This window comes from Poecilia mexicana, unplaced genomic scaffold (genome assembly GCF_051168715.1).
Source record: "Poecilia mexicana isolate PSO_F unplaced genomic scaffold, ASM5116871v1 scaffold_8, whole genome shotgun sequence".
Classification (NCBI taxonomy): Eukaryota; Metazoa; Chordata; class Actinopteri; order Cyprinodontiformes; family Poeciliidae; genus Poecilia; species Poecilia mexicana.
This window is the reverse complement of record NW_028263377.1, coordinates 27,742,251-27,767,892: the sequence shown is the minus strand read 5'-3', so window position 1 is coordinate 27,767,892 and position 25,642 is coordinate 27,742,251. Positions and strand designations below refer to the sequence as shown.

The 25,642-nt window shown below is 42.0% G+C and overlaps 2 protein-coding genes across 2 annotated transcripts in view; one reads left to right on the top strand and one right to left on the bottom strand.

The window, feature by feature from the left end:
• The window catches only part of LOC148158175 (uncharacterized), a 39,381-nt gene extending 32,855 nt beyond the window's left edge, over positions 1 to 6,526 (top strand). Inside the window, exon 3 of the mRNA XM_088007825.1 lies at positions 4,612 to 6,526. Coding sequence (XP_087863951.1) covers positions 4,612 to 4,872 — 261 coding nt within the window. The 3' untranslated portion in view covers positions 4,873 to 6,526. The remainder of the gene's footprint in view (positions 1 to 4,611) is intronic.
• The window catches only part of LOC106923658 (syntaxin-1B), a 49,825-nt gene extending 30,025 nt beyond the window's left edge, over positions 1 to 19,800 (bottom strand). The window contains exon 1 of the mRNA XM_088007826.1: positions 19,469 to 19,800. Within this exon, the coding sequence (XP_087863952.1) occupies positions 19,469 to 19,498 (30 nt within the window). The 5' untranslated portion in view covers positions 19,499 to 19,800. The remainder of the gene's footprint in view (positions 1 to 19,468) is intronic.
• Between the last annotated feature and the right edge of the window lie 5,842 nt (positions 19,801 to 25,642).

Below are 25,642 nucleotides of genomic sequence, written 5' to 3'. Positions count from 1 at the left end.
ACGATTTTAACATTTCATTCAGTTCAGAGTTGAATCAGGAGGAACTGTTTTCCTCTCCTGAGCCGCCGTCCTGTTTGTCCGGTTTATTCCCGTCTCTCCTCTTCCTCCTCTTCCTCGCGTCTCCTCTGCTCTCACGTCACACACGCTCACATCAGGAGGCTGACCTCAGGTGTCACAGCGAGCTCTGATGCCAGCAGAGTGTGTGTTTGCACGCATGGACACACACTCCGCATCCGCGCGTGTGTGAGCAGCAAACCACGCCAGCAGCATCTTACCCACAATCCTCTGGGAGCGCTGGCTCTTCCCAGAGTCCATCTGTGCTTCCAGTCTCCGACTTTAACAGTCAACAGGAATCTTTCCTGTTTCCTGCTGATCTGGATGCTCAGAATTCAGAGGCTGTCAGGAGCTCCTGAATGTACCACCATCAGCAGAGCGGCTACTTAATGATTCAGAACCAGAACCAGGGAAAATCCTCATGGTTCTGCAGTGATAACCGAAACCGGACTGAAGGTTTTCACTTCAGCTGCAGAGACGATCTGAATCTCCAGACAAACTAGAAAACAACAAAGTGACTGCAAAGTTTAAAAAGGTGCAAAACAGACGCAGAAAAACAACGAAAAGCTTCCAGGAAAAATACAACCAAAAAATCCTGCAGAGAAAATAACAAATTGAAAAAAAAGTATTTTAAAAGTTGAAATAAGATGCAAAGTTTCCAAAAACCGTCTGAAAATTGAAAAGCACAAGGAGAGGCTGGTGGAGTCGTTTCTCCGCTTCTTTGCTGTTTTCAGATCCTGATCTTGAATCCGTTTCAGGGTTTGACTCCTCCCACGTCCCCTGGCACTTCGTCCAGCTGCTGCTGGAAAACAAGCCGGCCCCGAATATGACCGAACCTTTAAGCAAAAGGTCCTTCTCCTTAAAGGGAGAATGACCCTGCAGCAAACAGGAAGGGGCGGGACGGACCGCTGTCAGTCTCATACCTTATTTGGAAATGGGACCATTGCACTCCGGAAGTGAAGGGGGCGCTATTTCCTTTACTTCCATTTTTATTTTCTCTTTAAATCTGACATATCTTCATCTTTAGGAAGGAATTTCACTCTCTGAATGTATTTAAACTTCCATCCATCCATCCATTTTCCTTCACCCTTGTCCCTCAGTGGGGTCGGGAGGGGTGCTGGTGCCTATCTCCAGCTCACGTTCCGGGCGAGAGGCGGGGTCACCCTGGACAGGTCGCCAGTCTGTCGCATGTATTTAAACTTCTCTCTCTTATTTACTTCAGCGCAGCTCACAGTTTTTACCAAATTCTGTAGCTTTCGGTGTACTTCTAAATCTGTTCCTTAGTCGCATCTTTTCGGGCTTGAGACTGCCTCTAGTGGCGTGGGGGTGGTAACACAACTAATCTATTTACATTACTAAATCAGAATACCACAAAGTCTTTATTATTTATTATTCATTCTGGCATTACTGGACCAGTAAAAGATAAATTCCCTCACAAAAGAACATACCTTTTCATTTTCTTAAGTAGAGCTAATTAATTGATCTAAACGACCTTAAAGTGGTTCCAGTTTCTCTCGATGGCCAGCCTGTTGAAACTGTGGCAGATTTTAATACCTTGGCTCGTTCCTGGACAGTCAGGTCAACTTTGCTGAAAACACCGACTATATCTTTAAGAACTGTTCTCAGAGACTCCACCTTTTAAGAAGACCCGGGGGTTACCCGACTAGAGGTTGTTGAGTTAAAATGTTAAAACTAAACATTTTAACTCAAGTTTTAACTTTTCATCTCTTCGGCTGGTTTGGTCACATGAGCTGCAGACTAACAGATAATCTTTTAATAATACTTTAAATGGCAGGTAAATGGTAGTGAAACCAAAACCATCTCTGTCTCAACTGTTTGCTGAAAGAACATGAAAGATGGCAGGAATATTTCAGCAGAGAGCGTCCATCCTCTTTTTTCATCAGTTTGAACTCTGAGCTCATGAAGGTGTTGCTGTTTTCCTCTGGCAATAAGAACATTTGGTAACACTTTATTTAAAGGGGGGAGAATAAGACTGTCATGACACTGTCATAAACATGTCATAACACATCATGAACATGAATAAACCTTCATGAATATTTATGACTGTTGTCATAAAGTGTCATTCGGTAAATTATAACACTTTTAATACAAAGTTGACATTATTCAAAATGTCTTTATTTAACTTGACATTAACCAGGAAATCATTACTGTTTAAACTTTACCTTTAATAACATAAAGTTACCTCATTTTTAAAGTGCAATTAATAATACTTTTATAACAAATTTATATCAGTAATGATTTCTTGGTTAATGTCAAGTTGTCATAACAAAGACATTTTGAATAATGTCAACTTTGTATTAAAAGTGTCATAATTTACCGAATGACGCTTTATGACAACAGTCATAAATATTCATGAAGGCTTATTCATGTTCATGACAGGTGTTATGACATGTTTATGACAGTCTTATTCACCCCCCTTCAAATAAAGTGTTACCGAACATTTATTAGACATTTATTGATGGTGCAATGATTATTCTTAACCAAACTAAAAGATAACATTTACCTACAGCGTGCTGTGTTTTACTCTATTCACAAATTGTTGATAATCATATCAATCAATCAATCAATTAATCAAATCAATCAATCAATCATATCTTTATTCCAAACACTACAAAGGTCCATAGAAAAAAGGTAAAAACAAGTAAAATAAGAGAAAAATAAAAATAAATGACGCCATGATTCCATCATCTTGAAGAGAATCTCACAGCACTAAAAGCAGGATTTACTAAAATTGCAATTATATTATTGCATGACACAGATAATCTACACATGCGTAATATTCCTGAGCTCAGCTGGAGATGTGGGAACAGCATTATGTACAAACTTACGGCTAGCACTGCTCCATCTAGGCTCTTTGAGCCTCATGCCATCATTGTAGGACACAAAGTTTCTGCAGGCGACGATTTTTTGCATCGTCACCACAGATGGGCCGTGTAATAATGTGATTCATGAATATGATTTATCGTTATAGAGTTAAAGGAAAATTTCCTCGTTGATAGATTAAATAGTTTCATCTTATTTTTTTATATATATAAGACTCTACCAACAAAATGTCTCAATAACATACATGGCACTGTAAAAAACCAAAAAATGAATTTTTGCTTATATCTGTCTAACAACCTGGGTTGTTATTCTTCTGTACCTAATTCATTTGTTTTTGACTTTTGCTCAATTAAATTTCTTACAGATACATTGCGAATAGTATTTTTATTATAGTTGATCATGTTGTTTTTCATGTCTGCTTATTTGTTTTGTTCCTCCCATAATTGATGGAGATATATAGATATTATTTATAATGCATAAAGGTATTGTTTGTAATTTAATTAGCTCTACATCCTTAAGAAAATGAAAAAATATCTTGTTTTATAAGATAATTTACCTTTTACGGTGCCAGTAATGCCAGAATTAATAATAAATAATAAAGACTTTGTGGTATTCTGATTTAGTAATGTAATTAGATTGGTTGTGTTACCACCCCCACGCCACTAGAGGCAGTCACAAGTCCAAAAGGATGCGCCTAAGGAGCATATTTAGAAGTTCACCGAAAGCTACAGAATTAGCTAAAAACTGTGAGCTGCGCTTAAGTAAATGAGAGAGAAGTTTAAATACATTCTGTGAGTGAAACTCCTTCCTAAAGGTGAAAATATATCACAGATTTAAAAAGAAAATTAAAACGGAAGTATAGGGAATAGCGCCCCCTTCACTTCCGGATTGCAATGGTCCCATTTCCAAATAAGGTAAGAGACTGACAACGGTCCGTCCCGCCCCTTCCTGTTTGCTGCAGAGAGGTGTAGTTGCCTTCAAGAGACGCTATCAAGGCATTTCTTAAATCTTTAACAAATATGAATATATTTAAATTGGGGCCTGGATTTTGATGTGTGAAAGTTTTTCTTCCGTATTTTACATAGAAAAGTCCAGAACCGGAACCTTTATATATTGCTTGTTTCTGGTACGACTGTAAATCTGATGCACAAGCAGCATCCGCTGACAGTGAAGGATGATGTCTTTAGTATTTGTTGCGCCATGAAAACCTGGATCCACAGTCATCTGAGAAAAACGAAAAATCATTTGGAGTTTCTGCAAAATGCAAAACCTTTTCTTCCACAAGGTGTGAAAAGTCAGTAAACTGATCATAAATGATCTAAAACTTATTGGGAATCCTCTGAAAACATTAAGAACTTAGCTTACCTGGCGTCAGAGCTAGCCCGATAGCTTCACTAATACTTCCAAAGCCTAGACCAATCAAAATGCTCGAAAAAAAGCACTGCAGCCACCAGCCAATCAGTGACAAGCTCTTATGTATCATTGAAAAAGTAACAGAAAATCTGCAGTTCATGGTTTTCTTTTATTTTAATGCTAATATAGTTGCAAGACGACGTGCAGGTTGGTAACGATCCGACATGTTTCACCATCTGATTTTAGGTATTTTGCACATTTCTCTCCAGTATAAACATCAGAATATTCTGATCACAGGGTTTTATTCTTCCTGAAAACCAATTTTTAAAGGTGAATATTTTTTCTTTTTGTGTTGAACAGAAAAAAGACTTCAACCTCCTCCTGACTGATCTGATGGTGTTTAATATTTGCTCCTTAAATCGGACATCATGGAGGATATTAATAATGTCTGTCCTGGAAAACAGAACCATCTCCATCAGTCCTGGAATCAACGCAGGGCTGACGGCTGATCAGACGGGGTTGGGATCTCCTGACGCTCCTGAAGGCAGCATGTCTGGCGGTTTAGAGCAGAACCGCAGAAACCTGGTTCTGATTGTTTCTGCTGAATTATTGAAGCTGTGACCGGGCCAGAGGTTCAGCCTGAGAGCTGAGACGGAGCGGAGCGTCAGCGAGGAGGACGGAGACGCTCGGCTCGTCCGCTGGTCATTTAGAGACTCGCAGACCTGAAACCAGCAGCTGAGGGACGAACAGGAAGGAAAGTCTTCCTCTGTATGAAGTGTTGGTGTTTTATGTCCTCACTCTGTGAACACATAACGGACGGATCCGAGACCCTCTGGATAACCAGTAACGACCTTTTAGCCAAGCGGAGGCGGCCCACAGGAAGTGAGAGTCCAGCTTCCTGTCTCCTGATTTAATAGAATCTGCAAAAATTCAAATTCCTGAAAATTATATTTATCCCAAAGCAAAAATAACTTCAGAGTGGTTGTGGATGGTGATGCTCCAGGAGCAGCCAGTCTTACAGTGAATCTGAAGAGTCCTCTGACTGAAGACTTGCCGTGTGACAGCCTCATGACCGTCAGGACATGCTAACATGCTAACAGCTGAATATCAAGGCAAGCAGAAACCATCCAGCTGCAAATCATCCAGAACCAGAAGCAATAAATGTCCAAACGTTCAGTCAACCAAACAAATTTACAAAACCTTTCAAAGCTTAAATGTAAGGAGTGGGCGTGTCTCCCTGCACTCTGGGCTCTGATTGGACGGAAAACAGGAAGTCCTCTAGCAGTGGGAGACAAACCTACGACTGGATGAAGAAACTGGACATGAAAGTTAAAAAATGAACCAGTTCAATCAAATAGTAGGTTCCAGCAGAACCAGATATTGGTGCTGTGACCCGGTCCATCCTGCACAGAACGGCTCATTTTGGACCAAAATAAGACTCCTTCCTGTTCTGTTGTGGCTGTTCTGGTGCTGAAACCTCATTGTTTCAGGATCTAAAGAATGGGTTTCCCATATTAACTCAACACCATGTAATGTTGTAAAAGATCCAACTAAACATGACTGCAGACTTCAGAAACATTCCCGACCAGAACCAGGCTGCAAAATACTGAGCGATAAACCAGAGGATGGAGGGTTTCTGCGGTCCGGCCCGCTCAGACTCAGGTGAAGTCCGATAAGATGGTCCCACAGAGGTTGATGCAAGAACTGAAACACTGTATTACCAACGAGGACGTTTAGTGACCAACCAGAAGGATTTTAGACTAACGGGCTTCGGTCAGCCGATTACTGATGACACTGAATATTCACAGTTTTAACCCATCAGCCCAACTTGTCTTATTGGGATTTCCTTCTCTAAATATGTCAGTAAATCTTTCAACAAAAAGGATTTCTTCTTTCCAAAAACATCTGTTAGATTCCAGCAGCTGCACAGCTGAAGCAGGATCAATACCTGACACCTCAGGTGTTACAGCTCACCTGAGCGTCAACGCGACACCTGGGATTTATTCACAGATGCTGCATCGTTAAGCGCCTCCTTAACAAGCGACCAAAGCTCAGAAGCAACAGAAAACCTGGACAAAGTGGCTTCCAAGCAGATAATTAATTAGGTGAGGCTCTAATTGGATAATTAAGACTCTTTGTACACACACACATTCTTGTACTTGTGTCTGTCTGAGGACTTTATATCGACTACCATTTATTTTAGTAACTCCTTTTATGTCTAACCCAACCTCTGTCACCAGTCCAACTTAGCCAGAACTTAATTCACACCGTTACTGTGCAGCCGAAAATAAAACGAGGAAAATGTCCCCACTTCCTACCGTGACCTCAGTTTGTCGTACATGTACACACACACACACACACACACCCCCACACACACACACACACACACACACACACACACACACAACAGAGCGAAGACTGAAAAAAATGTAAAACTTGGGAATCGGCTAGAAAGTAAATATGAAAAAACTTAGACACCAAAAATAAACAAGCAGAAAGAAATTTGACCCCAAAAACTTCAACACCAGTCAGAAAAAACGGAGATTAAGAAACGAACTTAATAACAAAGATTGTTTCTGAAATAAAAACTGACCAAAAAAACTCAAACAGGAAGCAACTGAAGAAAGTTAACGCAATCACAACTGCAATTTTAATTCCAGATTAATATTGTAAAATCAAAAAATAAAATCCAAAATAAAAATGGAAAAAAGACAAAACACAAAACTGATGATAAAATACAAATTGTGTACATATATGGAATCTTTAACTAAATGTTTATTTTTGCTTTCTTCTTTTATTGTAATTCATTTTTAATTTAATATTAGTTGATTTGTTTTGTCTCTAATTCATTATGTGTTTTCTATTTTGTGAAATGTCTATTTTAATCTATTATATTTTACATATTTTTAGTCTATTTTCTACTTTATTCAATGTTTATTTTCACAATATTTATTTATTCCAATTTACTCCATTTTTATTTACATTTATTTGGTCTCCTTTGTTCAGTTTTTTCTGTTTTCGAATTCTGAGTGACGAGTTGTGCTGTAATCACTTCCTCAGACATAAAGATGCATAACAATAAATGAAATGCAACAGGAACATTCCAAACATCCGTCTGGAGGATGAAATGTTTGTCCTGAACTGACCTGGCGTGACCTCAGCAGGGTTCAGTCAGAGGTGGGAGGATGAGGCAGCTCAGGTGATGAAGGTTAGTGACTCACTTCCTGTCAGCGTGAAGGTGAAGCTGCTTGATTTATTCACCTGCACAGCCCTGACTGGGTCACCTGGTTTCTCTCTTTGCTCATTCATTCCCTCCTTCCTGCCGTCTCTGGGTGAAATGATGATGATGATGAGGTGGTTTCATGTCTGCCATCATCATCATCATTTATCACAAATTAAAAGCTGCGGCTTCATGAACCACTCAACGTGGCTGACTGCTGTGAAGCCAATGTGTTGTTTCTGTGTTTTAATGTTAATTATTTAAACCTTTTCCAACATGTTAATGGTTCCTTGCAGCAGGAAGTTCTCTATGGCAATCCATTTCCTGTTTCTAAACTGTCCTGATTCCACTTCCTGTTCCCCAGAGCGCCGTGCCGTTAGCATTAGCATTAGCGTGTTACCATTCAGGCTGCAGCTGAAGACGACCCAAACCTCATTTTTGTCTCACATGGGACACAGATTTTAGACTTTTATCAGTTTTCTTCTAATTGAACACATTCCTGTTTAAATTAAAGCCCCTTGGACTGTAACTATTACCCAGAATCCTCCTCTCTGGGGCACAGTGTGACCCCAGGAGGCAGGGTGGGGTCAGAGGGAGAGATGGGAATTCAAACAGCGATGAATTACAGAGAATTTTTGAATATAGACAAATTTAGTTTTGGATGTATCCTCGACACACGAATAATATTTAATCGTCTCTTTAGAAAAGCTTCAACTTGTAATAGTAGTGCTAAATACACAGGTTATGATGTGTAGCTATGGAAACAAGGTGTAGTTTTTACAACTGGGAACAGCTGATTAGCATCTCAAAAGTTCAAATAATCCCTGAACTTTGACCCCAAATGCCAGAGGAGTTGAAAAGGAGGCTTCATGGTGCAGAGAGAGGAAAATGTTCAAGCCATCTTATCCCCTACTCCAACATCTCTAACGATGCAGAGGATTTAAAGAGGAGCAGCAAAAGTAAAGGAAGTGATGGATTAGCAACTGATGATGTCATCAGGACATGTGGAATTCCGTCTCTGATTCCTGGGCATTGAGCTGTTAGCATGTTAGCATCACACAGCAACAGTCTTCAGTCAGAGGCCTCTTCAGGTAAGACTGACTGCTACTGGAGATACTTCCGGCCCGCAGCATCACCATCCTGTGCCCCGTTGAAGGTCTTTGGATAGTTTGAGTTATGACATGTAGTTTCTTTTGGGATAAATAGTTGAATTAAAATTTAAAACGATGAGACTTCATACTGTGAAGAGAGACGTAGGTCCAACCAAAGTCGCATCGTAACTGTGTGGATATTTTTATGAATTTCTCTTCAAAACAGAAACGGGAAGCTCGTGTTGTCTGAAATGAAACATGAGTCCATTTTCCTTCCAGACCACATGAACTGAAAATGGGAAAATCAAAGTTTTTGGTCAAAAATACTCAAAATATTGGGCGGAGCCGCTGCAGGTTGACCAATCAGGGCAGTCCTGCTTCAGCATCACTTGGAGAATAACTGAACCATAAAAGTTGCTGATGCTGCAGTTCTGTGTAATAAACCAGAACCATAATTAGGTTTTGGCAGCTTCATTTATCGGACTGCTGACGGCACCAAAACTCTTCATCAGTCTGACCGCTCACTGAAAGAGAACTGGAGCTGTAAGACGATCACATCTTCTGTGACATCACCGTGACATCACTATGACATCATCGTCTCTCTACATGAAGCCAGAAACCAAAATCTGACAGTAACTGATGGTAAGGAGCTGCTCTCTGATTGGCTGAGAGAACAAACGGGCGAGCTTTAAAAGATGAGGAAGAGGAGGGTGGGAGGAAGAGGCTCGCCGTGCTGCTGAGGGGGGAGGGGTGCATCTATTATTCATGACGGCACACACACATAACACACACATAAAGGAGGCCAGGGACAACAGAGAGGCCATTGAGCAGAGACAGCCGTGAGTCACATGACCGTCTGATGGACCAATCGGCTCCAGATTGCCTTCAGTCAGCAGATGCATGGAGGAAAGTCAGAGCATCTTCACTGGCAGCTCGTTTTCAGAGAGAAAGAGGGTTTTTCTCATCAGAGACGGCTCTGTTCATGTCTGGATGCGTTTTTAAAAATGAGGACAAAATGTCCTGAAAACAGAAAAATCCGACATGATCTCCAAACTTCCAGATCTTTGTCTGAAAGAATCAACCCTGCCAGGCAGGAGGCAGGAAATCAATCCAAGCAACAATATTTCAATGCAAAAGAAAAATGAAAGTCAGAATTTGTAATTTCAGCACTTAAAAGATTTTGAATCGAGTATTTGTGCAGATCGTGTCTCCATCTTCACGTTTAAAGGAAAAGCCTACATGAGACAGAATAAAACTATTTTTTAGCTTAATTTTTCTGCTTTGGGTGAAAAATGATTCACATATTTTTCATTATTTCATCACTCATTATTTATGAGAGGTGATTTTTATGTTTTTACATTTATTATGCAGCATTTTTGCTCCTTACATCTGAAGATTTCTGGGATTTAAATCAAAGCTGTTAAAAGCAGCTCAGGAAATTTCAGGAGAAACTTGAAATGTTGTCAAAAAATCCAAAACCCATCAGACAAGATCTTTTATTGCTCTGCAGATTAATTTTTTTAAACTAAAAATAATAAAATACTAAAAAAAAAATCCTCAGAAATGTCATTTCGTGGCCATGATGGATTATGACCACAAGAACAACCTCCGACCCTTCTGTTAGGAAGTCATGAAGGAATTTTCTCATCTTTCCAACGTCACTTCAAATGGTTTAGGTAACGCTGCTGTTCTTTACTGTCTCCTTCATGAAGTAGAAAAGGATGAAACCGAAACGTCTGAGCAGAACGCACAAGCACACCACATAAACTGAATCTCACTAGAAAACGGACACAAGACGAACAACCATGCAGACGCACCAAAGGGAAGTTAGGGAGACCAAACAGTTTTCTGACTGGAGTACTCAGAAAGAACCCACACACTGACACATGGAACAAAATCATATCCAATAGTTTGCAAAGCGTCTGCAGCCTGAGTGTTCATATCACATTTCATCCGACTTTTACTTTGTTCATGTGAGACATGCATCATGATTCTGCATCAGAAGAAGACAGATGGCAAATCTGGATGTAAAAGATGTCTGAAAATGATAATAATGAACTGAAAGCAGTCTGAGTCAGTGAAGGCATCACAAGCCTACCCCACCACTCCTGGTCCGACTCCACATCCAAACAGAACCGGGTCAGAAGCTGCAGTCAGTGCTCCGCCAAAGGCCACTGCTGTTAGCTTTTTATCAGCTTGGTGGCCATGCTGTTGCTCTCAACAACCTTAAGAGCTATCCATAGCGCTGTGGCGGCCATCTTTACTGCCGTAAACGGAGTGCTGCTGGGGCATGACTATGTTCTTCTGCTCTTTAAAAAATTAATTTGGAATTGGAAATCAAGACTTGCTAAGTGAACATGACCGTTCTCCTTCAACCCATCGATGGGGTGAAGTTCCTGCTGCGTGTTTCCCAGCCTGTCTCCTCCTCCAGCTTTACTTTGACAACCTGAATGTTCCTGCTGCGGCCTTGACGTGCCGCTCTGCATCCTTCTGATCAGCTTCCAGTCCTGCTCCCTGATTCCTGCATACGGAGCGGTGAAAGTGACCTCTGTGCGCCTGCAGAAACGCTGAGTTCGTCCTTGATGTGGCTGCTGTTTGACCACTGAGGCAGGAACACCAACAGGGTTCAAATCCTGCAGATTTTACCGCAGCTCAACACGTCACGGTTACCGCATTGGAATATTGGCGAGTCTCCAGACACGTGTTCATTTTCACTGCAGACTTTAACTTGGTTTAGTCGATTCTCTTGTCATTTTAGGTTTAGTCCAGATTTCGTCCATTAAGCCTTCGTACAGATCAGTTGTTTTTATGATCTTTTAGGGCTGCAGGGAAAATCATTTCACATATTGATAAAGTGATCAGCAAAGGATGCAACATTTTGAAGCACACAGACTAAAAAAAGCCTTATGAAGAAAAGCAAATCTAAATAGTTTTAAAAAAAGGAAGTAATGAATATGACAAGCATTGCATGTACAGATTAAGCCCCACTTGCCATGTTTCCATCAACTGTTTATTTTATACATTTTGAGGTGTCGCATTCGAAATCGTTGGAAATGGCAAAATTAAAACTAACTTCCTCAATTTTGCAAAAATGTTCTAACTTGAGGTGTTTTTTTTTCTGAGATTTGTGGTTCATGATAATTTGCAACCTGCGTAGCATCAGCATCTGACGAAATCACACTCTGCTTAGCCTGATTGATTTATTCCAAACCAGTGACATTATAAAAGTTCTCTCAAAATTAGCCTGACAACATGGCTAGTGGTGGTTGTTTAAATTGCCTTACTTCCACATGACTAAAATTAAAACTGATTGAATGTACGGTAGTCTTATGTCATCATTTCATCCTTTTTTATATACAAAAATTTAAGTTTTTACTTAGTTTTCATCTCAAAAACTGCAATAAACTCTTTTAATCAACCAAGTTCTGCCACAGTGACCAGCAGTTACTCTGGTGTAGATTTTGTCCTCCAGGTCAGTTTGACTGGACTTTTTCTCTGGTGTTTTGAAGACATTTTGTCCGTCGTCCCAGAAGCCTTTTGACTGTAAACTTGATGGCTTCACAGCCTGGACTTAAGCTGCAGCTCTGTTTTATCATATTTTTGTATCTTTGTGTCAGTTTCCAGTGAGGGTATGTCTGCAGAAACTGAGTGAAATGTTAATGATGCATCACTGCATCACTGTAGCTGAGATGAGATTAAAAACATAAACAAATATTGGGCTGGGTTTGACTGCGGCCCGTTGGGTCTGAGCCCAGTCGGCCACTTCATGACTGTTTTAAAGCAACTTGCAGACATCAAACCAACACCAACACATGCTGACTCATGATCATCAAAAGAAACTAATGAACAATGAATGGACGTCTAATTTGTTTAATATCTTCCATAAAATATGACAAATAGTAAAAAATGTAAAGTACAAACTGAACTGTTTTTAACTTGGTTTTGAATATTTAATTTGTCCTTCAAGGACCTTGAAATGTACAAATAAACAGATCAGCAGCTAGAGTCTCTGCAGCTTTATTTTGAAAGCTTTATACAACAGGAAGTCCAGCAGCTCAATTTGAAAGTCTGATCGGAGCAATCAAAGTGTCCTTGCACGCCTTACCACAGCAGGTGTGTGTGTGTGTGTGTTCTCTAAGTAAATAAAGTCAGACGAACCCAGCCCCGCCCGTCCAGAGCTGCCAGAAGGGCAGAACAAACCAGACCACTTATCCAGGACTGAGCACACACGGCTTTGTTTAGTTTCTATCATCTGAACCAGGAAGTCCATTTGTCTCCATAAAGCAGGAGGAAGCATTTTTACTAGTGGTGGCACTCATTTAAAATTTTTAATGGAGTTAATTGCAGGATCTGTAATTAATCGTCAATAATTTTATTCAAAACCATAGACAAAATGAGCAACATTTTCAATTCAAACTCATTTTTGCTGCTGAATTATTGAATAAATGGACATTGGAGCTAAAAAAACAAAGATATTTATATTTTTTAATCTGTTCTTCAGGTTCTTCATCCATCAGATTGGAGCAAACTTTTATTCTGTCAATTCATCGTTCCAGAGTTTCAGGAAGTCCTGATCATTCATGGAGATTCTTTAGAAAAGTGGACTATGGACGCTGACATTAGTGATAGCTGCTACATTTTTAGCATTCAGATGCTATTTTAGGCCAGCATAGCTTCACTGATAGGCTAATTCCTTTTAGCACAACTTGAGCACATTAGTCTTTTCCACCATCCAGTCAGATTGTTTAAAAGCAGAAATTAACCCCCAGTGGGACCAGAAAGAAGCAGCTTCATCGTTCATCACCGTTAGCAGAAGTTGCTTGTGCGTCAGTTTTACAGGCGTACCAGAAACGCCTGAAGACAAATGTTCTGCCCAGAAACTTTGAATGTTTTTTATTTTATTTTATTAGATTGTTAAAAATTTATGCAATTTATTAGTATTTCTATATATTTATCAAAATGTGTTGCTCTTATTTCTTAAGGACTTTGTAATTCATCAGCAACAATCTATTTTTAATCAAATACCCAATATTTGGCACAGTTGTCAACATAAATTGATTGTATTTGATGAGTGAATCAATAAATGGAGAATTTTGAATTGTACTAAATGATTTGCTACGATTTTGACCTGGTGCAGACTGGATTGTTGCCTTCATGCTATGGTTCATCCTGTCGGACAGATCTAAATGCAGTTGTATTCAAAACCATCAGCTTTACACTCTTCTGAGTCATCCACCTATGTCGGGAAAGTTCTGCAGAGGCCTTTTTGTTGAGCGTATTCATTGGATCCACTGCATTTTGATGTAAATGTGTCTTTACAAGTTAGAGGAAGTAAAAACCAGAAACTAAAGAAAAACACGTTCTGGGTTGAAAACATGCTGGCTTGGTGATACTGACAGCACTCAGTGATCAAATTTTCAGCCGTTTGTTTCCTCATGTTGTCAAGATGCCTCATGTCACCTCAGATATTCTCCAGCTTTAGGTTTTAATCATTGTCATTAAACGGTGCTGCTCTCATCATCTCAGGCTGCTTTGCCACCGCCTGAAACTAGCAGGGATCAGGACCAGTCTGATCACTCGCTAGCTCCCTGATATAATCATTCAAACTCTAATTCAGCTTTCAGATGTTTAAAATCTGCACTGTGATTAATTGAACTTTAAATAATTAAAATTATAAAAATATGACCCCTTTTTAATAAGCCCCATGAAACAAACTGAGATGATTATATTTTTAAAATTGTCATTATAGAAAAAGAATATAATGGAACTGCACAATATTACATGAATCAGTGCAAATATTATACAAGTTGGTTTTTCATAATGTTTTAATTGGAGTGTTTTAAACTAAATGAGAAATTTCTGAAATAATTTGAGCTGTGAATGGATTGAATTGGATTGTATATAGATAAACTGAATCATTTAAGAATAGTGCAAAGAGCTGGAGCAGCTCATTTTACTGGATTTTTGTGCTGCAACTAATGATTATTTTAAGAATCAATTATTGTGATTGATTAATTGGGGAAAGTTTTGAACATTTTGCATGTTTTTCATTTAACCATCTACATTTTTATACAATATTAGAAATACCTTAAAATAGCATCCATTTGCATTAATAATTAATTTGACCAAGATTGATTAAAATTGGATGAACTGAGTAGTTTAATTTAATTTCACAAAACTATCATAGAATATAAGGGAACTGAAAATTAAAGCTTAAATTTTAAGGAATTATTAATTTAATTATTTAATTTGGACTGACTGCTTCATCATGTTTGATGGTACTTGTATGGATCAGACATGAAACTGAACTGAAACTTTATGAAATATATATTTACTATACTATGGAAACAGTACAGCGCACATCAGTTGTATTAAACTTACACCTCTGTACTTGTTTATTTGTGTTCGGGGCCTGGCACAGACACAGCTACTTTGTGGGGACTTGTCACGTTGTGGGACCACCAGAAAACTTGTGATATTTCAGTGTGAAAACTCAGTTTATATCAGGATAATGTCTTCAGAGTTGGTAAAAAAAAAAGTCAGCATCCATCCATCACTAGTGAGTTATGTCCCAGCACAGACTGCACAACCCCCATCCCATCTCCCCCGTTTTAGTCAATGAAAATGAAACAGGATATGTGATCACACACTCTGCTGCAAACAAACACAAACAATTCGTCTGTCACTCCATGTGCACAGATATTGTTTCCAGCTCTTTAAAATACTGTCGACATGTGGCTGCAGCAACCAGCAGAACCAGCAAATCAATTATTAATAAGACGAGTATTGATGTTTTAAGGAGCGATGTTTGATATAGCAATCAAGGAAACGTCTCTATTTTACAAGCCTCTAATGCATGTTGTAGCACTTACATTTGCCCTACCCATCCCATAATTACATCACTTACAAAACCCTTCAACTTAGCACGAGACTGTCAGACATAGCGACCAGTTAAATCAGTGCTTCTCAATTCCGGTCCTCACCACCCCCCTGCTCTGCATGTTTTAGATGTGCCTCTATTCCAGAACAGCTGATTCAAATGATTGCATGACCATCAAATACTTCAGAAGCCTGTTAATCGCCCAGAGATACAATCCAGGTGTGTAGTAGAAGGGAAACACCTAAAACATGCAGGGCACTGAGTTAAATCAACATTAATTAAAGTGACATTTTAATTATTTTATTAATGTTTAATGATGTCTAACATGTGCTAAAGCCAGACTTTTGGTTTTATTTTCCATTTTTTTAGCCTTGCTTCTGTAAATTTAGTGGCCTTATGGGAAAGTTGTGGGTTTAATTCCAGCTTCCTCCTGCTATATATCTGCCTCTGGGCAAAGAAGCTAACACAGAGTTGTGTACTGAACGTATCTGGATGAATGTGGCTCTAGTGTAAAGAGCTTTAAACTGTCCATATGACTGGAAAGCTCTAGATATATTCAGTCCATTTACCATTTGTGATTTTATCTGTGAAAAGTACAACAAAGTGTTTCACAAAGGCAGAGCATAGAAATTAAAAAGACAAATTTATTTCATGAAGAGGAATGACTGGGTGTGAAATGGTGAAAAAGGACAAACAAAGGGATGAGTAAGTTTGAAGACAAAAAGTGATGCTAGAAAAATTCATGAGGAAGACAAAATAAATGGAATAGCATAGAGGGGGAGATGTATGAAGGAATAAAAGTGAGTGATAGCAGATAAATTATGGGATAAGAAAAACCTGAATATGAGGGAGAAACCTAATGAAGATGAAACTAAAATCAGGAAAACTATGATGAGTCCGGAGAATCCGATTCACTGTTGGTCTGTGCTGGACGGGAGGAAAAGCACATCAGGAAATGTCAGTAAATTGAGTTTCTCTCGCAGACACCAGAAGTGGTGAACATTCCTGCAGACCAGGACTAGCTCTTAACTTTAATCAGCTAAAAAAGGTTCAGTGTTTAAAATTTTAAAATGAGCTGAAATGATTAATCCGATTAATCGATTATTTTAAAAAATCAGCTAATTTAATGATTGCTTAATCGTTAACTGGAGAGTACTGACTAAGAAAGAATTTTATTTGCTTTAGGAATAACGAACTCAGAGCAGTTTTGTTCTTAGTTCAGACTGTAGGAAAAAAAATCATGTATTAAGTTTCTTTTTCTGTCCAGTTATCAATCAGTTAATCCATAAAATAATCCCTCCACTGTACTGATGTTCAGTCGAGCAGAAAGGCCCGGGCTTTCCACATGTGGATGCTAGAAGGATGTTCTAGTTGCAGATGGAATGCTGTTATTGCATTTTAGGTAATAAAATGTTCATCTACTAATTTAAAATATGAATTAAATTATTTGATTGGCATCTTTTAATGTATTTACAGTGTTAGGAATTATTCAATTTAAATTAAACAATCTCCAGGATGTCACCAATTTTTTAATCCAATTAATTAATTAATTAACCGTTGGAATAATCAACAGAATAATCTCTTATTCTGGCAATCGATTAATTGTCATAACTAGTAGTTCTATTGATAGATTAATCATCATATTAATCAATAAAGTAATTGATGACTAAAATAATTGTCAATTGAATCCTGGGAGCAGAACACCAAGTGAAGCTAAACTAAACCTGAGGCTGATCTCTTCACAATAAGCAATCAATTAATGGCATGATAAATGGAAATGAGCTCCGTCATTTCCATTCTGATTGTTTGAAGGGATTCTTTTAGAGAGTTTATAATCTATTTTATTTATGGTTTTGGTTGGAAGTAGGGTTTTTTTTGCATTTTGTTTCTGAATGTGTTTCATGCTGGATGTTTAAAATGCTTTCCAGTTTTGAGAGTGTCCGGTGTCTTCTGTCCGTCTCCTTTTCATGCTCTGTGGAGACGTTGCAGGAAAAGACTCTGCATGCTGCAGACTTTGGTTGAACAGCAAAGTGTCATTGCAATACTGCAGCCTAAGTCAGCATGACCGAGTTGTGAGGAAATCTTGGCCCAATCGTAGCGAAATCCTCCTGATCTCTGTCCCTTTTCTAGGACTCTGCCCGGCACACATTCCCCAAAGAAAACAAATCACCACATGCATATATTTCACCTTCACGTCTTCTTTTGGTTCCTGCTGCTGGATTGTCTGCTAATACATCTGGAAACCATAGATTAGACTTATTTTTCAAGCTTAATGTCTTTTGACCTTTGACCTGATTGTTTTCCCAAATCCTCCAGAAAACATTCCAGTGTGTCTGCAAGTTCTTTACTCAATTAATGTTTTTTGGTTTTTGACAGGACGTACTTGCGTTTTTTTTTTTGCTATTATTATCAATATATTACTTGAAAATGGTCTCAAAACAATAATAATTAATGTTTATTGCAATTATTGCTGGGACAGTTTATTGTTCGGTAGAATCTGTCGTGACGGGCCGACCGGAGGCAGATTTTTATTCCCTCATGTCAGGCTGTGATGTGGAGGAGGACCTTCCTACTCCGGTTTGTTCAACAGCAACCTGAAGATTTCCAGAACCTGGTTCAACTTTTCCAGGTTCAGTTTGGAAATCCAATGAGATTTTTTTATATCTCCAGAAAAAATATTTCAAGTCAAAGCTGATCAGAGGAATGATGATTGGAGGAATCTACAAAGGAAATGTCCTAACTGCACTTTTAATTTAGAGCTCAGAAAAAGAAGCATGGCTTGGTAGATGATTACTGGAGAAGAAGAAGAAATCAAATGAAAGATGAGAGAAGCTGCTGAGGGACGGCAGTGCGGTAAACTCTGCTGAGGCCCCTTTCATTCAGATCAGCTCCACATCCAGCTGCTGATTTACCGATCAGAGGTTATTGATCCCCCTCCGCCCCACCCTCATCCCCCCACCCTGACGGAGGGACAGGGGATGAGGAAGAAATGCAACAGAATGGAAATTACTGCTGAACTCAGATCATCCCAACCTGGATGAACCCACGGGGGGAGGGGGGACACGCGTGGAGCTGCAGCAGTATGACTGCTTGACGTGATACCTCCTCACCTCCCCAAATACCCCCAAGCACCCTCCTCCCCCCATCAGTCCGCCCAAACCGCCAGCATCAGCTGTTCGCTCCAGGCGATCCAGAAACGCCGCATTCGCGCCGCGCCGCCCGCGCGTCAAAGCGCCGCTCTCACCCGGCGCAGAGGCGCACAGTCATAAAATGGGTGAGGCTTTCCTACAACGAAGGCCTCCCCACCGCCCCCTCCCACCATCACCCGAGCAGGAGCACGAGGAGAGCCGCATCCATCCAACTGTTCGTCCATCCATCCCTCCATCCATCCCGCCTCCTCCACATTCCCGCGGCTCTCCATCAGGGAGGCGGCGGGCTGCCGGATGCGGCCTCCATCGGTATAGAAAACAGAAAATCTGCATTTTTTCCTCCTCTCGGTCAGATCTCCTCCTCCGTCCCTCCTCCTCACACGCATGCACGGACACGCACGGCCCGAATTAGAATTAGCTCGGATGGGTGCGTTTCAAGCCGCGTTCCCGTCATGCATGCAGCTCTGCATGAGGGGAGAAAAACCCGAGCGGAGCGGCGGAGCGGCGGAGCTGGGCCTCTGCGTCTAGCCGCTCAAATCCGCCGTCAGAGGCGGAAATCCCGCAAATAATCAGAATAAAAAGAGTCCAAACTGCAGCCACGCATCATCCGCTCACACCGCACAGACTCCATTACGGGCTGCAGCACACTCTGTATTCACAGCATGAAAAGCTCCGGGCCGCAGCGCGACCCGCACCCGAACCTCCGCAGAGCCGCCGGGAACCCGCAGCAGCGCGGGTCCAGCGGCTCTCCCTCCCGCATCTTCCGGCCGCCGCGCTCAGGCAGGCCGAGATGCTGCGGCGGCCCGGGAGGAGGAAGAGGAGGGGAGGGGAGGAAGATGGAGGCCAGCGGGAGGATGGGAGAGGAAAAGCAGCTTACGCTTCGCAGTTCCGCCGTGCGGTCCTTCATGGCGCCGAGCTGGCTGCTAGAGTGCGGGGAATCGGCCCTGGTCCGTGCGGGAGGGGGGCTGTCCAACACCGGATCCCAGCGGGTCCCTCCGGGCGTCCTCCTCTTCTTCACGGAGCAGAGATGGAGGGAGGAAGAGCGCGGTGTGACGCGTCTCCGCCTTCTGCTGCTGCTGCTTCGGAGGGGTTTTTTTATCCGTGCGGTGACGGTGCGTGAATCAGCCCTCCTCCTCAGCTCGGTCTGCCTCTTCCTCAGTGGATCTGTCCCCCCCTTTCACTCCGCGCCTTTCTCCTCTTCCTCCTCGGTGCGGTCGCAGTGTGGCCCCGCAGCGCGCAAAGCAGCAGCCCGGCAGGAAAACGGAGCGAGAGAGAGGGGGAGGGAGGGGGGAGGGACTGACGGGGGGGGACTGGTGGGAGGGGGGTTGGGAGGGTGGTACTGATGCTGCAGAAAAGGAGAAGGGGAGGGAGGGGGAGATGCGGAGCGGATGGAGAGCAGCGCGCATGCGCTCCCTCTCCATCTTCCATCTCTTCCTGCTGCCGCCCCCCCTCCCTGCTGTCTGTGCCCCCCCCCCACCCCCACCGCAGCAGACTGTTTGCTTTCAGGTGAGAGAGGATCAGCATCAGAGGGAAGGACAAGCTGTTCACTCTGCTGCCTTATATAGGCATGTGTGCATGCGCATGTGCGCGTGCATGGAAGGGGCGGGTTAAGAGTCGGGCGCGGGGGTGCACATGCGCACTAGCTACAACTGGGATCACCTGAGTCCGGCTCTGGACCAGTTTATTAGGAACACCTGATCAGTTTTAATGCCAACTCAGATAACCGATTAGTTAGCATAATGATACTCAGCTCATCATGAGGTCACCAGGTGACCTTTGACCCCATCCAATCACTGAACAGATGCTGAGAACACATCAATGTGTGGATGAGACAAAACTTCCTCCAGCTGAACAGAAACTGAAGTTAAGGAGGAAAGATCTAGTCCAGAGTTTCTCCACCCTGGTCCTCAGGCCTCCTGTCCTCCATGTTTCAGGTGTTTCCCTTCTGCCACCTGGATTGTATCTCTGGGTGATTAACAGGATCTGCAGCTCCTGATGGTCCTGCAGTCATTTGGATCAGCTGTTCTGGAACAGAGGCTCATCTAGAACATGCAGAGCAGGGGGGCTGAGGACCAGGTGGAGAAACAATGATCTAGAGTTATTGGCTGTCAACACACAGCTTCAGGCTGACCTCTGACCTGAACCTTCAGAGACAAAGATGGATATAAAGTCGGCCTTCTGTCAGCTGAAGAACATTTCCAGGATACATTAAAGATCTGCTGCTGTTGTCATAGCAACCTTCCAGGCCACAAGCTCAATGTCTGGGTCTGGTTCTACTCTGCAGAACCAGAACCAAACATGGAGAAGCAACATTCAGCTTCTGTGCTCCACAAATCTGGAACAAACTTCCAGAAAACTGAAAAACATCCAAAACACCAAAATCCTTTTGTGGGGATTTGAGTTTTTCCTGTGTGTTTATTTTGGTTTTGTTTCTGTGAGTCTCTGTGCCTCTTGCCTTGATTGTTCCCAGGTGTGTCTCGTTCCCTGATTACCCTCCCAGTGTTTTTAAACCCACCTGTTGTCTTCATCTCTTGTCGGGTCCTTGTCTAACGTCGTAGTTGTGGTAGCCGTGTCTACTCGGTCGTTCTTCTAAGTCCTGAGCCAGCGTCAGCTCTCTAGCAGTCGTTACAGATCTGTTGCTACCAGAGTTGCAGTTTTCCCTGCTCTCTGTGCTGCCTGGCTTGTCGGCAGTTTCATTATTAAATTCATCATTTCTTATCTACAACCTGGATCCGCCTGCATTCTCCCTCACCACCACACATCATGACACCTTTAAATCAAGACGTCAGTACTGCTGTCAGCTGACCCGACAGCTGACCCCAGCTGACCCCAGCTGACCCCAGCTGACCCCAGCTGACCCGACAGCTGACCCCAGCTGACCCCAGCTGACCCCAGCTGACCCGACAGCTGACCCCAGCTGACCCCAGCTGACCCGACAGCTGACCCCAGCTGACCCCAGCTGACCCGACAGCTGACCCCAGCTGACCCGACAGCTGACCCCAGCTGACCCCAGCTGACCCCAGCTGACCCGACAGCTGACCCGACAGCTGACCCCAGCTGACCCGACAGCTGACCCCAGCTGACCCCAGCTGACCCGACAGCTGACCCGACAGCTGACCCCAGCTGACCCCAGCTGACCCGACAGCTGACCCCAGCTGACCCCAGCTGACCCGACAGCTGACCCCAGCTGACCCGACAGCTGACCCCAGCTGACCCCAGCTGACCCGACAGCTGACCCCAGCTGACCCCAGCTGACCCGACAGCTGACCCGACAGCTGACCCAGAGTTTCCCTGCGGGGTCTCCAGGTTTCTGCTGAGGATCTTCCCAGGAGAGACTGAGGGGAAAGTGGAAGCACTTTTAAAACTAAATAATTAAAATAATGCTGTTCACTAAATGAATTAACTTTGTACATTATCATCACATAACTAAGAAAAATTATTATTCAAAAAACAAATTTTCTGTAGATAAGTTGCACTTTTATGAACATAAAACTTAAAAAAGACCTTCATTCATTTTCTAACACTTAGTGGATCAGCAGGTGCTGCTGCCTCTCCAGATAACCTTCCAGACGAGAGGCGGAGTCACCTGGACGGGTCGCCAGTCTGTCGCAGGGCAACACAGAGACAAACAGGACACACAACCATACACACACACACACACCTAGGGAGAATTTAGAGAGACCAATTAACCTGACAGTCATGTTTTTGGACTGTGGGAGGAAACCGGACTACCTGGAGAAAACCCACCATGCACAGGGAGAACATGCAAACTCCATGCAGAAAGACCAGGACGGGAATCGAACCCAGAACCTTCTTGCTGCAAGGCAGCAGGTCTACCCACCAGCAGCCCATAGTACACATATTTATATTTACCTGGCCTGGGTTAGATATGTCCACTACTCTCTCCATTCATGTGTGGATTCTCTCAGGGAACTCCAGCTTCTTACTCCAGTGAGGTTAACTGGCCTCTCTGAATAATCTGTAGGTGTGAGTGTGTCTTTATGGACTTAGCAGATTTACACGATGTAGGATGTTGTTCAAAAAGCCGCTGAAGCATTTTAGCATAGAAAGCTTTCCTGGTAAAATGGAAAATAAAATGGTGGCAGATTTTTAAAAAGTATTTCAACAATCAAAACAGAACAGAAGAATAATCAAAGTTCTGAGCTCTTCCTCCTCTGTTCTGTAATGCCCCCTGCTGGCCAAGGTTCAGACAACAGCTGCTCCAATTTCTCCTTGTACTGAGGTAGAAGGGCACAAGGAAGTGTGTATGTGTGTGTGTGCGCGCGTGCGCGCGCGTGTGTGCGTGTGCGTGCGTGTGCGCGTGTGTGTGCGTGCGTGTGTGTGTGTGTGTGTGTGTGTGTGCGTGCGTGCGTGGATGTGCGTGTGTGTGCGCGTGCGTGTGTGTGTGTGTGTGTGTGTGCGTGCGTGTGTGTGTGTGCGTGTGTGTGTGTGCGTGCGTGTGCGCGTGTGTGTGCGTGCGTGTGTGTGCGTGCGTGTGCGTGCGTGTGTGTGTGTGTGTGTGTGTGTGCGCGTGCGTGTGTGTGTGTGTGTGTGTGTGTGCGTGCGTGTGTGCGCGTGCGTGTGTGTGCGTGCGTGTGTGCGCGTGCGTGTGTGTGTGTGCGTGTGTGCGCGTGCGTGCGTGTGTATGTGTGTGTGTGTGTGCGTGTGTGTGTGTTTTCAGAACTGAACGTGGTCCACAGGAAGTTGGCTTTCATCAGAGACACACTCCCTCCTCTGGGTCATCATGGATGTTGGCAGCAACGCGTCTCCATGGTAACATGAGGTTGAATGATGCTGCTCACAGGCAAAGTTCCCATCACCTCTCAGGAACTCAGACTGAATGATTTCCAGGTGATTCTGTTTGATGTTTCACCTGAAATCTAGATTTTAATGTATGTTTCAGCTCAGTTTTGGTTTGTTTGTTCAGCCTCAAAGCTCGTTTCCTTTTTCAGCAAAGATAAAGATTTAGTTCAGCTAATCTGAAAGCAGGTTGTAGGAGCCAGTGGCTCAGCTAACGATCACCTGAGTTGTTTCATCTCTTTGCAGCCGATCCAGCAGAACCAATCCGGTTCTGTGATCAGGAGTTGGTTCCACAGCGGGTCTGAACCTCGGTCGGTTAAACGTTGGTTGGAGGTTCTGTTCTTCATGTTTTGAAGGGTTCCATCTACGTTTCTGCAGCCAGAACCAGGAAAGCGAAGCATTTCTCAGTTTTAACCCAGAAAAGGATTATTTTAGTTTATTAGTAACATCAGAAACTATGGAGTACGCACTATTTAGATCAATATTATACAGCCCAGAAATGGAATCAGAATTAGAATAACTACGAACTTGGAATACAGAAATACTTAACAGGATCAGTCACTTTTTAGCTTATTTTATCAGAAACTGCAGAGTTTCACTATATAGAAATGGAATTAGATACTTAGCAACCCTGAACAGGAGGACCTAGTTTACAGACTTTAGAACATTAGATTAGTTTTCTTTCCTCTTTTTTCTTTCCTTTGGTTTATTTTGTTTGTATTTCCTTTTAACTCATGTAAAGCATTTTGAACGACCTTGTTGCTGAAAATGTGCTGTATAAATAAAATGACCTTACCTTCAGCTGCAGTCAGACTGGACGGGTTTCAGTCGGCAGCTCATCTGCAGGGTTGAGTGCTTTTAATGCATCGCCTCATTAATAATTCATAATCTTTCTTTAAAACAAAACACCTTTCAGGTTTATTGCTAAAATTGACAACAAAAGATTTTATTTATTTTCAGTGTAGATCTTTTAAAAATAGTACAATTATTATAAAGTTTATTTGATAAGGACACATCAACATAGACAAACTGAATAAAACATCGTCCCATGTTAGCATCGTGGTGCAGCAGCTAATTCACAGCACTTGTCCCTAGTTGGGCTTTTTAGAAAATAACTCTAAAAATTTAAGTGATAATCATTTAAAATAGCACAACATGATGTAAACAAACAGAAAAATGTAAAACATTAAAAATGGGTACAGGTCTGTTTTTGACATAACCAAAGTTTTGTTTGATTTTTGAACATATTAAAACTGGTTACAGACTTTAAATGAACAGGAAGTGAGTCCAAACTGCAGATCCTCTCACTGACGGAGCAGTTTGAGCAAAGGTGGTTCTTCGAAAGGGAACCTTACAGCTTCCATCCAAAGCTGCTCTGGTAGATCTGCTGATGCCCTGCAGTCTCTGTGGTGTAGGTGTAAGTCCATTTAAACACTTAAAAATCAATTTTAATACATTATAATTTAGAAAATTTGTAAAATCCAAAATGCCAAATTTAGCCAAAATGTGACAGTGATGGAATCTAATCGGCTTTTGATGTAAAACCTTTAAGGGTCGATTATAGAGAAATGCTAATGGTTTGAGTTTGACCAGTCTGAGCCCAGACAGGAGCTCCGCAGGTAAAATGTGAGGATCAGTGAGTTCAGAAACATCTCTGCACAGTGAAGTGTCAAACAATGTCTAATAACTTTAAAACTATATTCAATCTAACAGTTTTGGAGATTGTATCAATTTGGCTCCTAAAATGTAACTGAGTATCCAGAATTATTCCTAAATATTTCTCTTGTGATATTGTTCAATAAGTCCCCATTGATCTGAATATTCAAGGACTGTAATGATGTTTTCTTGATTGAAAATCAAATTCACTTTGTTTTCTTTGTATTGAGAGTTAAGCAAGAATCCTTTAGCCGTGTTGCTAATCTCTGCAGACAGTTCTGAAGTTTTTCACTGACAACAATACCGTTTGGTCCGATGTGTAAACAACGGTGTCATCAGCAAACATTTGCAGATTGACTTCAGGACAAATTTCAGGAAGACTGTTAACATACAAACTAAACAGGACCGGACCTAAGATGGTTCCCTGTGGAATCCCTGTTAAGATTTGCTGTTATTAATGACAACACATTGTTCACGATCTTCCAAACATGATTTAAACCAAGACAATGACCGTTCTGAGAAATTAAATGATGAAAGCCTTGAGATCAGTAAATTGTGATTCACCGTATCAAAGGCCTTTTTCAAATCAAGAAAA